This window comes from Abrus precatorius, unplaced genomic scaffold (genome assembly GCF_003935025.1).
Source record: "Abrus precatorius isolate BTA unplaced genomic scaffold, Abrus_2018 Scaffold8, whole genome shotgun sequence".
In the NCBI taxonomy this organism is placed as follows: Eukaryota; Viridiplantae; Streptophyta; class Magnoliopsida; order Fabales; family Fabaceae; genus Abrus; species Abrus precatorius.
In genome coordinates this window covers 6,684,468-6,699,617 of record NW_020874428.1, presented here as the reverse complement: position 1 = coordinate 6,699,617, position 15,150 = coordinate 6,684,468, and the positions used below count along the sequence as shown (strand labels likewise).

Sequence of the window (15,150 nt, the reverse complement as noted above, 5' to 3'; positions counted from 1 at the left end):
GTGAAGAATTTAAGCATGTTTTACAAACCCTAATAGATAAACATTTGGTCCAAATTGGGCACCCTAAAGAGAAAATGAAGTTTTGACTATTGATGAACAATACCTAGCCTTGCCAAAACCTTTGGTCATTCATTATACCAAATGTGTGAATACCCTAACTACTAATGGACCTAGACCCATCACTATATGAATACCAGCTCCATTTCCTTACAAAGACAACAAAGTAGTACCATGGAAGTATGATGCAAGGGTTTATGTCAGTAATTTGAAGGAAAACCAAACACAAGGTGTTAGTTCTGATACCCTTGCTATCTCAAACATTACTGGTGTTGGCGGGATGACCCGCAGTAGTCATATTTATACACTTGAGGAGCCGAGAAAAGAGTGAGCAAAAGAGATAGAAAGATCCTTAAAAGGGAAAGCCAAATTGGGCGAGTTTGAAGATGCTGATGAAGAGAAAATGCCTGAAATAAAGAAGGCAGTGTCTGATGAAGAAGCTTGTGAGTTTTTGAAATTTATTCAGCAAAGTGAATATCAAATTGTGGAACAGTTAAATAGAACTTCAGCAAGAATATCTCTTTTATCGTTGTTACTGAACTCTAAGCCATATAAGAGGACTCTTTTGAAAGTGTTGAATAAGGCTCATGTCAGCCATGATATCACTACCGACAAGTTTGGAGACATTGTTGGTAATATTGTTTCAAATAACTATCTCACCTTCACTGATGATGAAGTACTTGCCAAAGGAATGGGGCACAATAAAGCACTGCATATTTCTGTGAAATGTCAAGATCACATTATTGCTAGAGTGCTTATTGATAATGGGTCTTTTTTGAATGTGATGCCAAAAGCAACATTGTCAAAATTACCTTGTGATGGGTCGCATATGAAACCTAGTGCTATGATAGTAAGAGCTTTGGATGGAACAAGGAGAGAGGTCATTAGAGAAGTCAAAATCCCAATCCAAATTGGTCCTTGCACCTTTCAAATTTTGTTTCAAGCAATGGACATTGCACCAGCTTATAGCTGCCTTTTGGGGAGGCCTTGGATTCATTCTTTTAGAGTTGTACCATCCATATTGCACCAGAAATTGAAGTTTATTGTTGATAATAAATTGGTGATTGTCTCTGGTGAAAAAGATGTGTTAGTGAGTAAGCCTTCATCCACTCCTTACATCGAAGTTGCTGAAGAAGCTCTAGAGACTTCTTTTCAGGATTCAGAGATTGTCAATGCTACTTATGTTGGAGATAGAGCTCCAATCATGAAGCCTCGACTGTCTAATACATTCATAATGACTGCTAAAGTCATGCTTGAAGGAAGTTATCAGTATGGATACGTATTAGGGAAAGCCATGTCAAAAGCAAAAAAATGGCTACAACTCCATGAGAATAAGGATAGGTTTGGGGTTGGGGTATATACCCATTAAGGCTGATAAGAAAAGAGTCATAGAGGAAAAGAAAGAAAAAAGATTAGTCAAGTTGGAGGGTAAAGAGCCTAAAAGTAAAAGGGTCTCCATTTGTGATCTTCTGAAGAGCTTTTATAGTGCTGGATTTGAGTTTCAAGAGTCAATGTCTGCTATTGATGAAAATGTACCTGAGGAAAAGGTTGTGAACCTAGTCCGCACTTGTCCGTTGACCACAAAAGTTGGCAATTGGGAGATCATTGAGCTTCCTATGATTTTTACTGGCTATTCAAAGTAACCATTGAAGCTAATCCCATTGTTTTGTCTCAAAGCTTTAGGATATCATTACTTTTTGAAAAGACTGATATATAATTTCTTTTTGTAATTTGAAATATTAGTTTGTTAAGTAAGTTGAGACACATGTTTCCATTTAATTATATTTTTAAATGAAATGGAGTTTGAATTCTTAGTAACCTTTCGTGTCTTCCTTCTTTATAGCTTAAATCTTGTCGTTTATTTTCTTTTTGTCTCAACTCTCAGACAATGTAGATATGATAGTGACATGTCTAAAAGAAACCGTGCTAATTTTTCATCTACTAATTTTGATTGTTCTATCAATCAAGCTGTCGAAGATCTTAGTGATGGTGATTTATCCTCATAATTTCTAAGATTGGTTGATCAAGAAGTGAAAGAGATCCAACCTTATGAAAAACCCACTGAGATGATTAATTTAGAGACTGAAAATGATAAGAGAGAAATCAAAATAGGCACCCTCATGAAAAAACAAGAGCGCGACAAGTTGATTAAACTATTGCATGATTATAATGATGTCTTCGCATAGTCATATCAAGATATGCTTGGACTAGATGTTGACATAGCCAAGCATAGATTACCACTGAAGCTAGAGTGTTTCCCAGTTAAGCAAAAATTAAGGAGAATGAAACCTGAGATGTCATTCAAGATTAGGGAGGAGGTTAAGAAGTAATTTGATGCAGGTTTCCTTGTCGTTGCAAAATACCCCCAATGGGTTGCCAACATTGTGTCAATTCCTAAGAAAGATGGGAAGGTTCGGATATGTGTTGACTATCAGGATCTAAATAGAGCCAGCCCTAAAGATGATTTTCCATTGCCTCACATTGATATGCTAGCAGATAATACAGCTCAACATTCATTCTTCTCTTTTATGAATGGTTACTCGGGTTATAATCATATCAAAATGGTTGAAGAGGATATGGAAAAGACCACATTCATTACATCTTGGGGTACCTTTTGCTACAAGGTCATGCCTTTCGGTTTGAAAAATGCTGTGACAACATATCAAAGGGCGATGGTGACGTTATTTCATGATATGATACACAAGGAGGTTGAAGTCTATATGGATGATATGATTGCCAAATCAAGGACTGAAGAAGACCATGTTGTAAATTTACACAAGTTGTTTGAGTGGTTGAGGAAGTTCAAATTACGATTGAACCTTAGCAAATGTACCTTTGGGGTGAAATCAGGCAAGTTATTGGGATTCATAGTCAGTCAAAAGAGAATAGAGGTTGATCCTGACAAGGCAAAAGCAATCATTGAAATGTTGTCTCCTCACACTGAAAAGGAAGTTTGCAAATTTTTGGAGAGATTCAATTATATTGCTCGATTCATATGCCAACTAACTGCCACTTGTGAATCAATTTTTAAGTTGTTACAAAAAAATCAGCCGATGGAATAAAATGAGGATTGTTAAGAAGTTTTTAAGAAGATAAAGCAGTATTTAGAAAATCCTTTGATACTAGTGTCACCAGTGCTAGGGAGACCACTCATTATGTATTTGACAGTGTTAGACGGATCCATAGGATGTGTTTTAGGTCAGCATGATGAATCAGGTCAGAAAGAACATGTCATTTATTACTTGAGCAAGAAATTCATTGATTATGAAGCTAGATACTCTTTGTTGGAGCGAACCTGTTGTGCTTTGACTTAGGCAGCTCATAGGTTAAGGCAATACATGTTGAGTCACATGACTTGCTTGGTGTCAAAAATGGACCCAATCAAATACATTTTTGAGAAGCCAGCCCTTACTGGAAGGATTGCTCATCGGCAAGTCCTATTGTCAGAATAAGATATTGTGTATGTTACTCAAAAAGCAATCAAAGGTAGCGCTCTCGCAAATTTCTTAGCTCATTAACCGTTGAATGATTATTAGTCAATACAGTACAAATTTCCTGAAGAAAATATAATGGTGTTGTTTAATGAGAAAGAATCTTTAGCAAAAGACGAATGGGTCATGATGTTTGATGGTGCTTCTAATGCACTCAGACATGGGATTGGTGCTATACTGATTTCCCCAGTAATATATCCCAATCACAGCTAGATTATTATTTGATTATATGAATAATGTAGCTGAATATGAAGCATGTGCTATGGGAATTCAAGCAGCTATAGAGTCAAAGATTAAAATTCTCGAGGTGTATGGTGACTCAGCTTTGGTCATTCACCAGCTGAAAAGTGAATGGGAAACTCGAGATGCCAAATTGATCTCTTATCAAGCCTATATTAGAGAATTGGTGGAGTATTTCGATGAAATTACTTTCCAGCATATTCCTCGTGAGGAGAATCAATTGGCTGATGTTTTAGCCACTTTGTCATCAATGTTTGTAATGAGTCAAAAGGAAGACATGTCGTTCATAAAGATGCAACAACTTTATTATCCTGCCTATTGTCAAATGATTGAAGAAGAATCTAATGGTAAACCTTGGTATCATGACATTAAAAATTTCCTACAACACCAAGAATACCCATCAAATGCAGCTGAAAATGACAAAAGGACATTGAGAAAATTAGCAATGAGTTTCTTTCTGAATGGAGATGTGCTTTACAAAAGGAATGATGATATGGTTCTGCTCAGATGTGTGGATGCTTTAAAAGCACGAAAGATCATGGAAGAGATCCATGAAGGTTCATTTGGGACTTATGCCAATGGACATGCCATGGCAAGAAAGATTTTAAGGGCTGGATATTACTAGTTGACAATAGAGGTCGATTGCTTTCATTATACAAAGACATGTCATAAATGCCAAACATATGCTGATAATATTAATGTTCCCCCAACAACTTTGAATGTTTGATCATCACCCTAGCCTTTCTCAATCTGGGGAATTGTGTTATTGGACCCATTGAACCTAAAGCCTCTAATGGTCATCGCTTCATTCTAGTTGCTATTGACTATTTCACAAAATGGGTTGAGGCTGCCTCATATGCTAGTGTGACCCAAAATGTGGTGGTGAGATTCATTAAAAAGGATTTCATTTGTCGGTATGGCCTCCCAAACAAGTTGATAACAGACAATGGCATTAATCTGAATAATAAAATGATGAAAGAATTGTGTGACAATTTTAAGATTCGACATCATAATTCATTTTCCTATCATCCAAAGATGAATGGAGCAGTTAAAGCAGCCAATAAAAATATTAAGAAGATCATTCAAAAGATGGTGGTGATATACAGGGATTGGCATGAAATGTTGTCATTTCCCTTACATGTATATCAAACTTCAGTTCGTACTTCAATTGGGGCAACTCCATACTCTTTGGTATATGGAATGGAAACAATACTTCCTATTAAGGTTGAAATTCCCTCTTTAAGAGTAATGATGGAGACCAAATTGGAGGAGGCAGAATGGGTTCACTCTCGTTTTGTACAATTAAATCTCATTGAAGGAAAATGGTTGAATGCGTTATGTCACGGTCAACTATACCAGAGAAGGATGAAGAAGGCTTTTGACAAAAAGATTCGTCGAAGAGAATTCAATAAGGGAGATATGGTGCTCAAAAAGATTTTGCCAACGCATAAAAATTATCGTGGCGAGTGGTCTCTAAATTATGAAGGACCCTACGTGGTAAAAAGGCTTTGTCAGGAGGAGCTCTAATCCTCACAAACATGGATGGACAAGATCTTCCAAACCCCATCAATTCTGATGTTAAAATAAAAATAAAAAAGAGAAAAAAAAAAGAAAAGAAAAGAAAACAGCTTGCTAGGTTGAAAACCCGAAAGTGAGACCTAGGCAAAAGTTAGAACGACCTAGTGAGTCGAAAACTCGAAAGAACGGCTCAGGCAAAAATTAGGGTCAAATAAATTTTACATTGAACTAAAAACCTGAAAGAGCGGTCCTCAAATTGGAAAATATGATGCACTAGAATACTAAGCTGGGGCAAATTTTGAGAGGTTAAAGTTGAATCAAACAAAAGATGAAATCAAAATATCATACTGGGGCAATTTTATTTGGCTGTGTTGTTAATGGATGATCAATTTACATGAGAGATTAGCATTGTTCATCTGGAAGATGTCACTTAATTGGCATAATGCTTCACCATTTTTGTAGTTATTCTGATCATTTGTTTAATGTATTTGTTTCTTTTTCATGTCGTAAGTCTTCTTTATAAGATCACCATTTCCTTATTATAGTGATCCTGTTTTCTAAAAAAATTTATTTGTCTCTAGCTTTTGCCACCTCTCGTTCAGTTTATACGCTACTTCCTTACTTTGTTTATGTAAACTCTTTAACAATATTATTCAATGATTTTATTGTCATTTGAGTAATTATATACTAAAAGGAAACATATAAATTGTTAAAAGAGCAATAAGAAAATACAATTACAATGATAGACTTTAAAAATTCACACAATAAGTCTAATGAATTTCCTGATAAGTACAACATGACAGAAGAAGTTGATTCCTTTTGACAATTCAAAAATAAATGGCAATCCAATTTTATTGATGCCTCGCTCAACTTAGATTCCATGAAAAGATTGATCCTGACCGAAAAGCGTACTCATTCATGAACCTTGAGATGCATGTTCTCATAAGGTTGAAAACTAGAATCCTCGAAAAAAAAAGTTTGTTTTAATTTGATGTCTCACCACATCATTTAACATTATCATGCATTAATTTTCTTTGTATGTTAACATTCATCCAGTTTTTACAATCATATCATTACATTAGCATGTATTTGTTCTTATCCATTGTCACCTTTTAAAGTTTAATTTAAATTCATTATCTGCCTTACAACCTTTATGTTCAGTCCAAGTCTATGATCTAACTGAGTTCTTTACCTTTCATCAAAATTCAGAAGCTGACTTATCTTCCTCTTTTTTGTCTTAATTTTACTATTAAAATTCAGAGTCTGATTGTCTTTTTATTTTCTTTTGCAATCCAAAACACGATCGACCTTTTTCTTTTTTCTATTTTTTTTTTTACCTTTCTTGTCCAAGTCTCTTTACGTTTTTGTCGAAGGCTAAAACTTGATGGCATCTTTCACTTTTTCTCAAAGTCCAGCACCTGACTGGCACATCTTCACTTTTTGGTCAAAGTCCAGAACCTAACTGACACATTTTTCTTCTCTGTCAAAACCCAGAACCTACCTGGCACATTTCACTTTTTTGTTAAAGCCCATAACCAAACTGGCACATTTTATTTTTCTGTCAAATCCTAGCACCTGACTAGTGATCAATTGAATTTTTATAACCTTATTTCCTCTTATTCCGAGCTCATTAATCCTCTTTTGTGCCTAATTGGTTTGAATTGGATCATTTTATGATGTTTGAATTTTATTTGGGCTTTATTTAACTTTTCCAGTATTTGGCAAATTCTGATACTGTTTTGGTTTCTAGACCATATCTTGAGTTGTAGAACTCATTTCATTGTGATTCTTGATTTTTAGGAAAGCTAAGAGAAAGACGCACAATTCTTATGTAGAGGTCAAAACCCAATTCTGATGATAAGAAGCTAAAACTAGGCCTGGAAAAAGTCAAAATGCTACACTCGTAGTTTCTAACCTTGGTGCAGTATTTGGGCCATATTTCAGTCCATAGATGTCCGTTTAAGCCCATTCTAAGAGTGTTTTGAAGCTAACATCTAGGACTACAATTTCTATTCATATCAGAAATCAAATCAGATAGATCTTCACGGCCAAAAATGCCACACAATATCTTCTCAGATTCAGCATGGATGTTGGGCAGCAATTACAAGCATAACTTTCCCTCCAAAATTCAAACTAGAACAAATAAGGATTCCAAAGACAGTTATTGAGTAGAGGATTAATGTAATTGAACAATTATTAATTAGTTTTTACATTTTAACCCTTAAGAGCCTGTATTTAAATTAGGGCAGCAGGCTGTAAAAGGGTAGGTAGAGATGTTAGGTTAGATTAGGTTTATGTTTTAGGGTTTTTGTTTTCTTCTTTTTTTTCTCTTCCGTTTTTACCTTTCGTTTTCCTCCATTATAGAGACTTAGACTTTCATCTAGTCCAAGGATTGAAAAAAGGCTAAGACACTCTTGAGGATCGATTTCACAATTTATTCAACAACAAATTCGGTTTCATCTCTTCCTTCTTTCTCCTTTTGCTAATTATAATTTTGAATTGAAGTTCTTCGTTTGGATTGATAATTATGCTGTTGTTTGGTTACATATTATTTGGTTGATGTATGTAATTAATTCTTGAAGGAGTGTGAATTAGATTTGTAAGTTTGAGATCTAAGATTAATGGCGTTAGTGAATTAAATTAACACAAATCGATTAGGTTCTAGAGGATTCTGAACTTTGAGCGAATTGTGTGTTAATCGAATGCATGAGGGTTCTCGTGTGAGTGCTTAATTTGAATTGAGGTTTCATTCAAATTTAATGTTAATCACTAATTTGTTGGTTGATGCATCTTCTTGGAATCCGGTGATAGAGTGGTTGTAGTTCTTCTAAATTCTTGGATTAGAGCCTTTAATTCTTGTTAACTTTTGATTCTAATTAGTGTTATCTCTAAATTTATAATCATATAACGTTATCATCATTGGGAGACGACTCGAATTGCACATCTTACTACATAATTTTTATGCAATTCGATTTTTATTAATTTGTCCGAGCGCGATACTCGCGATCAACTGGCACCTTTTACTTCTCTTCCATAGTCTAGAACCTGACTGACACTTTTCACCTTTTATCTTATTGTTTAAGCCCAGTATCTACCTAGCAACCTTTGTTTTTAGTTAAAAGTCAATGTCGCTTTACAATTTCGTTTAACACAAATCGTCATAAATTATTACTTCCTTTAACAACTGAGTATTCACTATATTTGTCCTTGTATTTCTTGCACACCTTGTTCATTTTAGACGAAATTAGCTCACATCTTTACTCAATTTTTATTATTGTAATATGAAATTTGTTCATACATGTTATTTGATAAAAATTGAGTAAAGAGAGGCAATTGTGAAAACTAATTTTTTACCTCCAATTTCTTTTAAATATATAAAAATAAAATATATACATTTTTTTACAAAAAAATGAAATTTTTGAAAAGGATTGGTCCCCAGAAACAAAAGCTTGCACTATACAGGCTCATACCCAGTATCAAAAACCAATTTTAAACATGAAAATAGAAATACTCAGAATTTTTGGCTCTTTGTAAGAAAACCCTAAATGACTCGTACAAATACACAAGTAAGGGATTTGAGAATGGGGGCTTTTCATAAACAAGAAAGAATTTTAAAGAGCGAAAAAATCTTCTTCTTCTTTTTAAAAAAAAAAGGAGATTTTCAAGAGAGTGTTTCAAAGTGGGAAAGAGATTGGAGAGTGACAGATTTTTAAGAAATTTTTAGAGAGATCTGAGAAAAGAAAGGAAACAAAAAAAAATAAAATATTATACCTACCATTAATCACTACTGGATCATTCCTTCATCTTTCCTCCTTTTATTCTCCAAGTTAGCGTTCATTTCTCCTCTTTGTATTTTTCAAATTGCATTGTTTCTTACTCTGCATTTTCAAACTTGTTGGAGAAGTGAAAATAAATAAGATAAAAGAATGAGATAGAAGTACTACTAACTCGTATTATCCTTTCTTTTTTTAGTTTTATTTTATTTTATTAGTTTAATAAATATGATTTGATTTAACATAAAAGTTACGTTAAAACTCAAGAGTACAGTATCCTTAGCACTACGGTGTAGTTTGCCATGTTCATATGTCAATCAAAATAATCATTTTATGCTGCCCCTCTTCAATTGCACATTTATGAATAAAAAAATCTTTTTCCCCTTTTTTTTTCTTTTCTTTCTATGGTTTATAGTTATAAATAGATAGAATATCCTTTATGTTTCAATAATTTCTCTAAATTTATCATTATTATTATTTATTTATTTTACTTTTGCCAATAAATTAATAGTAACAATATTAAAAAGTAGTAATAGTGATTTCAAATAAAAAGTAAATAAACTTTCTAATAATATTATTGTTATTATTAAAAAAATACATTATTTTTAAAGTAATAATGAATAAGTTAATTCTTATTTTAGATGATGGTATTGATGGAGTAAATAAAAAAAATAAAAAAATATTATCTCTCTCTTAATATTTATTTTGTTATCGATATTATTGTATTTGCTATTGTTTTATTATTACATGAGGTTATTATGAATCAATGGTTTTATTATTTTTATATTGATAAACTAATTTTATTCATAATAAATCTTATAAATATATACATAAAATAATTATAATAATTTATAATGTTAATGTGTAACGACTCTACCTTTATGCATTATAAATTGTTAGAATCTATGTGTACCAACGTTACCTTAGGTTCTATACAACATAAATTTATCAAACGAAGTTTTGATCTTTTTTAAATGATTTTTCTAATTAATTTAAATATATTTCTTCTTTTCATTAAATAGAATTAATCTAATATTTAAAATTTTTTTAAGACATATTTCTAACTTTGATCAATTAAATAACTAAATAGTTAATTTCTTTATTTTATTATATATTTTTACAACATCGATGTATAATTTACATTACCTTCGGATGTCCAATAAATTATAAGAGATTTATATATAACTTACGTTATCTTAAAAAAAATTTAATATTAATTATAATCAAAATTCAAATTCAAATACTTTGTTTACAATCAAAATATTTTTAACGATTCACAATATAGTTGTGTGATCTTCTTTCACCTTCTATGTTATTTCTCGTAGGGTGCATGTATAACGGTATTATATTGTATCCTAAACATTATAATTTTATGAAAGTAATTTTAATTTTAAAATAAATATTCTCTTACTAAATTTAATTTTAATTAACTAACTTTATAATTTTTAGATATAACTAGATGACTTTGAGTTTTTCATTGCACACGAGTATACGTAGAAGCGGGAACCGAACCCATCAAGTCAAAATAATTTTCAAAATAATTTTTTTTTAAAATACTGAGTTAACATTTCAATAAATAATTTTTCTTTTTCTAAAATAAAAATAATTAATGTTTAGGGATTACATAAATATTTTTCAGAATTAAAATGAATTTGCACAATTAATTTTAGATAACTGTTTTTAAACGGACGTTGTAGGATGCTAATACCTTCCCTACACATAGATAAATCCCCAACTCATCTTTTGTTTCAAAGATCATATTATTTTAAAGTTTTTTCAAGATTTTTTTAAAATAAACTTTGGTGGTGACTGATATTTTTTAAAATGTTTTCATCATATTATTTTCTTTTCGTAAATTTTTCTACAAATTTTTCTTATTTTCTTTTAAGAAATTTTTTGTTGATAAATTTGTAAAAAATTTATTTATGGACTTCCTTGCAAATTTCTTAAAAAAATTAAAAATACTAGCAAATTTACTTGCAAAATTTCTTGATATTTTTTTTTACAATTTTTTATTAAAAATTTACATGTAGATTTTTCTGCAGATTTTTCTTAGAATTTATTTGCAGATTTATTTGTATATTTTTTAAAAAAATTCTATTGTAAATTATTTTTGCTGGAAATCATCTGCAAATTTATTCCTATTAAAATTTGTAGAAAAATTATTTGCAGATTTTATTTTTTACAGAAATAATTATCTATGAAGGTTTTTCCTATGACAATAAATTTGCTGCAAAATTTGCATGAAATATGTTTTTCTGCAAACTTTTCATAAATTTTTGCAAACAAATTTTAAAATCCTAGTAGTGAGAATTTCTGAATGACAATTATGCCTTTTATTTACTCTAAAGGAGCTGGGAAGAATTGGAAACACAATCTCAAATGCTTCAAATTAATTAATAATAAAATAAGAGCACAAATAAACTAAATACAACAAATGTACAATCCCAAGCATTAACGGAAAGTGAACGTTATATCTTATAGATACCTCACTGAAACCAAATTTATAGTGGTGGATGAAAAAAAGTAGAGGGATTGGTGAGCAAAACTTTTACTACAGACCACAAGAACACTGTAAATGAATAATTGTAAAGTGCAATATATCATTTCTAGCATGGACGTCGATTCATCAATTAGCTGATGAGTCATGTGACAAGTGCAGTAAACAAGAAAAATTTGAGAAAAAAAAACAACTAAAATATTTTACCAGTAAAAAATGAGGAAAGATTATTTATTGAAACTTAAGGAGAGACAATAAATAAATTTTCGACGTTAATAAATGGTGAATGACAAGATAATTAAATAGAATCAGTTAGCAAATAAAATGGCTTTTAGATTAACCAAAAAATTAATTAAAGACTAGTACCTGTACTGCGTAACAATACTACAATAGTTACCTTTGCTAACATTTTTTTTTTGTTGTAAATGTTAAAAATATATATTTCCTAATAAAATTAGCAACATTTTTATTGATAATTACCATTTAAATATTACAAAATTTACGTTTAGTTGAGTTATGAGTAGTGTCCCAATCCCTTCCGTCCGTGGTTTTTTTTATTTTATTTTAAAATAAAAACAATTTTTTATAAGACAAGTTTTTTAAAAAAGAATAAATAATTTCATGTTATGAAAAATTTAAAATAATAAAAATTTTAAAAATTTTAATCTCAAATTATTTTTATTTATTTATTTTACTCTCTTTTTCATCCATGCAAATAAAAAGAGTAACTTTTCTAATCTAATTTTTATCTATCTAAACAATATATCATTTTTATTTTATTTCTTATTTTTATTTACATTTTTCTATTTTATTCCTCTCTGTTTCACTTTTTATCTAAACAAAGCATTAGTATATGCAATTGTATGCATAACTCACTTGCAGCAGAAGATACGTCATTTGGATCTTGTTGGCAGAAAAATTCTTGATTTTCATGAATTTTAGGCATAAATATATCGGCAACTACGTAGGTTTTCTCTGCCAGGGTGGAATTGTGTATTGCAACTCAGATAAAATAAAATGATACAGGCTCCTCCAATAGTTAATGTTATTGTTGTAGAGTTGTAGGATCATTTTTTCAAGTGTTTAGCATATTCTTATAATTAACATTAATAAATACTCATGAAAAGAGTAAGTTACAATGTGTTGTAACGTGTTTATGTTATTGTTGTACGATCATTTTCTTTTTTTTCGCAAGTGTTTAGCATATTTGTATAGTTAAAATTAATAAATACTCATAAAAAGAATAATTTATAATGTGTTTTTAATACCTATATTATATGCATAAAAAGACAACAATATTATTAATTTGATAAGGATGATATTTATTGGATTCACTCTTGTACAATTAAATAATTATTTTATGAATAATTTATTTTTAAAATAAATCATTAAATAAAAAATTTTAATCTCACAAATTATGTTTATACAATTAAAAAATATTTAATACTTTTTTTTTATACATATTGAAATAATATGTTTTTAAAATATGTAAAAATAAAGATTCTTTAGTTGTATTTTTATAATTATTTAATTTTTAAAAAATTTAATACAAATAATTAAAATGAATACATAATTATAATTTAACAACTAAATCATGAAGACTATGTTTGGATGTCATGTTTGGAATAAAAGGAGAGGGAGAGGATTGTTCAGAGAACAAGTGTACCCATCGAAAAGTAATAAAGGGTTCTTAAGTTAAGTTTCTGAATTATCGTCTCACAAGGATTGTTTACCGATTACTAAGAATTTTCTAATTTAATTGTTTGAGCTTCAAATATGCGAGAATAATCAACACAAGAGTTTAGAAAATCAATTATAAAATTAAGAGCAAGAAATACAAAGCACGTCTTGGTTATACTTATCGGAGAAAAACCTAGGGCATACGGGTGTTCTTGTTCAATCCTTTATGTTATTTTTCTATTTAGATCTAAACCCGATTTCCTTGTGATTACTAATCATTCATACAAATACTATTAATATTCAACGATCATGTAATATTAATATTTTTTCTCTAAATTAACATCTCCAATGGTCATGCAAGACATCAATTTAAGAAAGTCTAAGGAACCTATGAACTTGTTAATTCAATAACGATTAGAAGAAGAAGATTGGTTTGGTCTACCTAATCTTTCATCTTATTTTATCTTATAGATCTATTAATTAGCTGAGGTACAATCGCCTGACGATGTAATTAATTGGGTTAAGAGTGAGAAGTAATAAGATAAATTCTAATCACGAAACAGAAATGTAGTTACTCATGTAGAAAGAAAGTGCTAAAACAATCAATAACATATCCATAATGAAGAGATATAGCAAACTAGTATAGGAGATGAATCTTCGGTCTTCAAGTATGGTCACTTGAAGCTCCAAGTCCCGCCAAGAGTGTGCTAATGGTTCGTACAAGAGGGGTGGAAATGATCCGAGATCTCGAAGGGGAGGTTGTGTGTAAATTCTTGCTCAGGCAAAGATCCCTTCACGATGCCTTTTTCTCTTATTTATAGAATTTTGAACTCCTTTAAACTTGGCAAATTTGGGTAATGCAAACAAGCACGGTCGTACATGATGTGCAGTACGGTCGTGCATCTCTTCGAAGCACCCCCGTGCTTCACCGAGTGTGCTTATTGCTGTGAGGTTTTTAAGCCCATTCATTTGGGCCCGAATTGCATCCGAAATCTACTCGTGACCTCTTTATATTAAACTGCATAATAAATAAATAAATTAATGTAAAACCCAATTAAAATAAAGATCAAATATGAATAAATGGGCTGTAAAAGAGGACTTAATTACATATTTATCAAGGATAGAGAGAGAGAGAAAAAGAAGGACTTAGTAGAGTTTAATTTTGTTTAGGAATTATTTAATTAGGAGAAAATGGGTCAAGATGTTTTTCTAAATCTTTTGAAAGATTTGTTCAGTTATTTTATCATAGAAGTTTTTCTCTCTCTTATTCTTTAGTACAATTTTAATTATCATGTTTGAATATCTATTTGCAATTGAATTATAATTCCATGAAATTCTATAATAACTAAATTTGACCCACTTCAATTTCTAACCTATACCATAGGAATTTGAATTCTTAATATCATAATTCACAAATACACTCTCACGTATCGTACTTCTCTTTGGTTCTTCGTCTTCGTGGTTCTTGTATCTCTGCAAATACTTTCTCTCTCTTCCTTTGTTCTCTCTTTTACCTATGCATCTTTCTTTCTCTTCTTCTGTATTTTCTTCTTCTTTTAACTCTACTTTTACGTTGATTATTAATATTACTTTTTTTCCTATGTTCTCTTTTTTTTTTTTCTCTTCTTCCTCGTTTTACATTGATTATTAATAAAAGTAATTTTTCTCTATTTCTCTTTCTCTTGTTCTTCCTATTCTTCTTTAACGTCTTTTCTTTTTCTTTTATACATTTGTTTTATATTCTTTTTTTACGTCTTCTTCTTTCTTTCTCCTTTTTCTATCTCATTTTTTACATTTGTTACATGTTTAATATGTTTATGTTAATATGTCGTATTGTCATTATGCATTTACTACAAACTATATTGTATTGTTATTGTTTATATTAATTGTA

General features: G+C 30.5%; 1 protein-coding gene across 1 annotated transcript; it reads left to right on the top strand.

Annotated features, from left to right (window-relative positions):
• The first annotated feature begins 3,777 nt into the window (after positions 1–3,777).
• Positions 3,778–4,413, top strand: LOC113874151. Its single transcript, XM_027512372.1, has one exon. It carries the CDS (start codon positions 3,778–3,780, stop codon positions 4,411–4,413), a length of 636 nt encoding a protein of 211 aa, XP_027368173.1.
• The last annotated feature ends 10,737 nt before the right edge of the window (positions 4,414–15,150 follow it).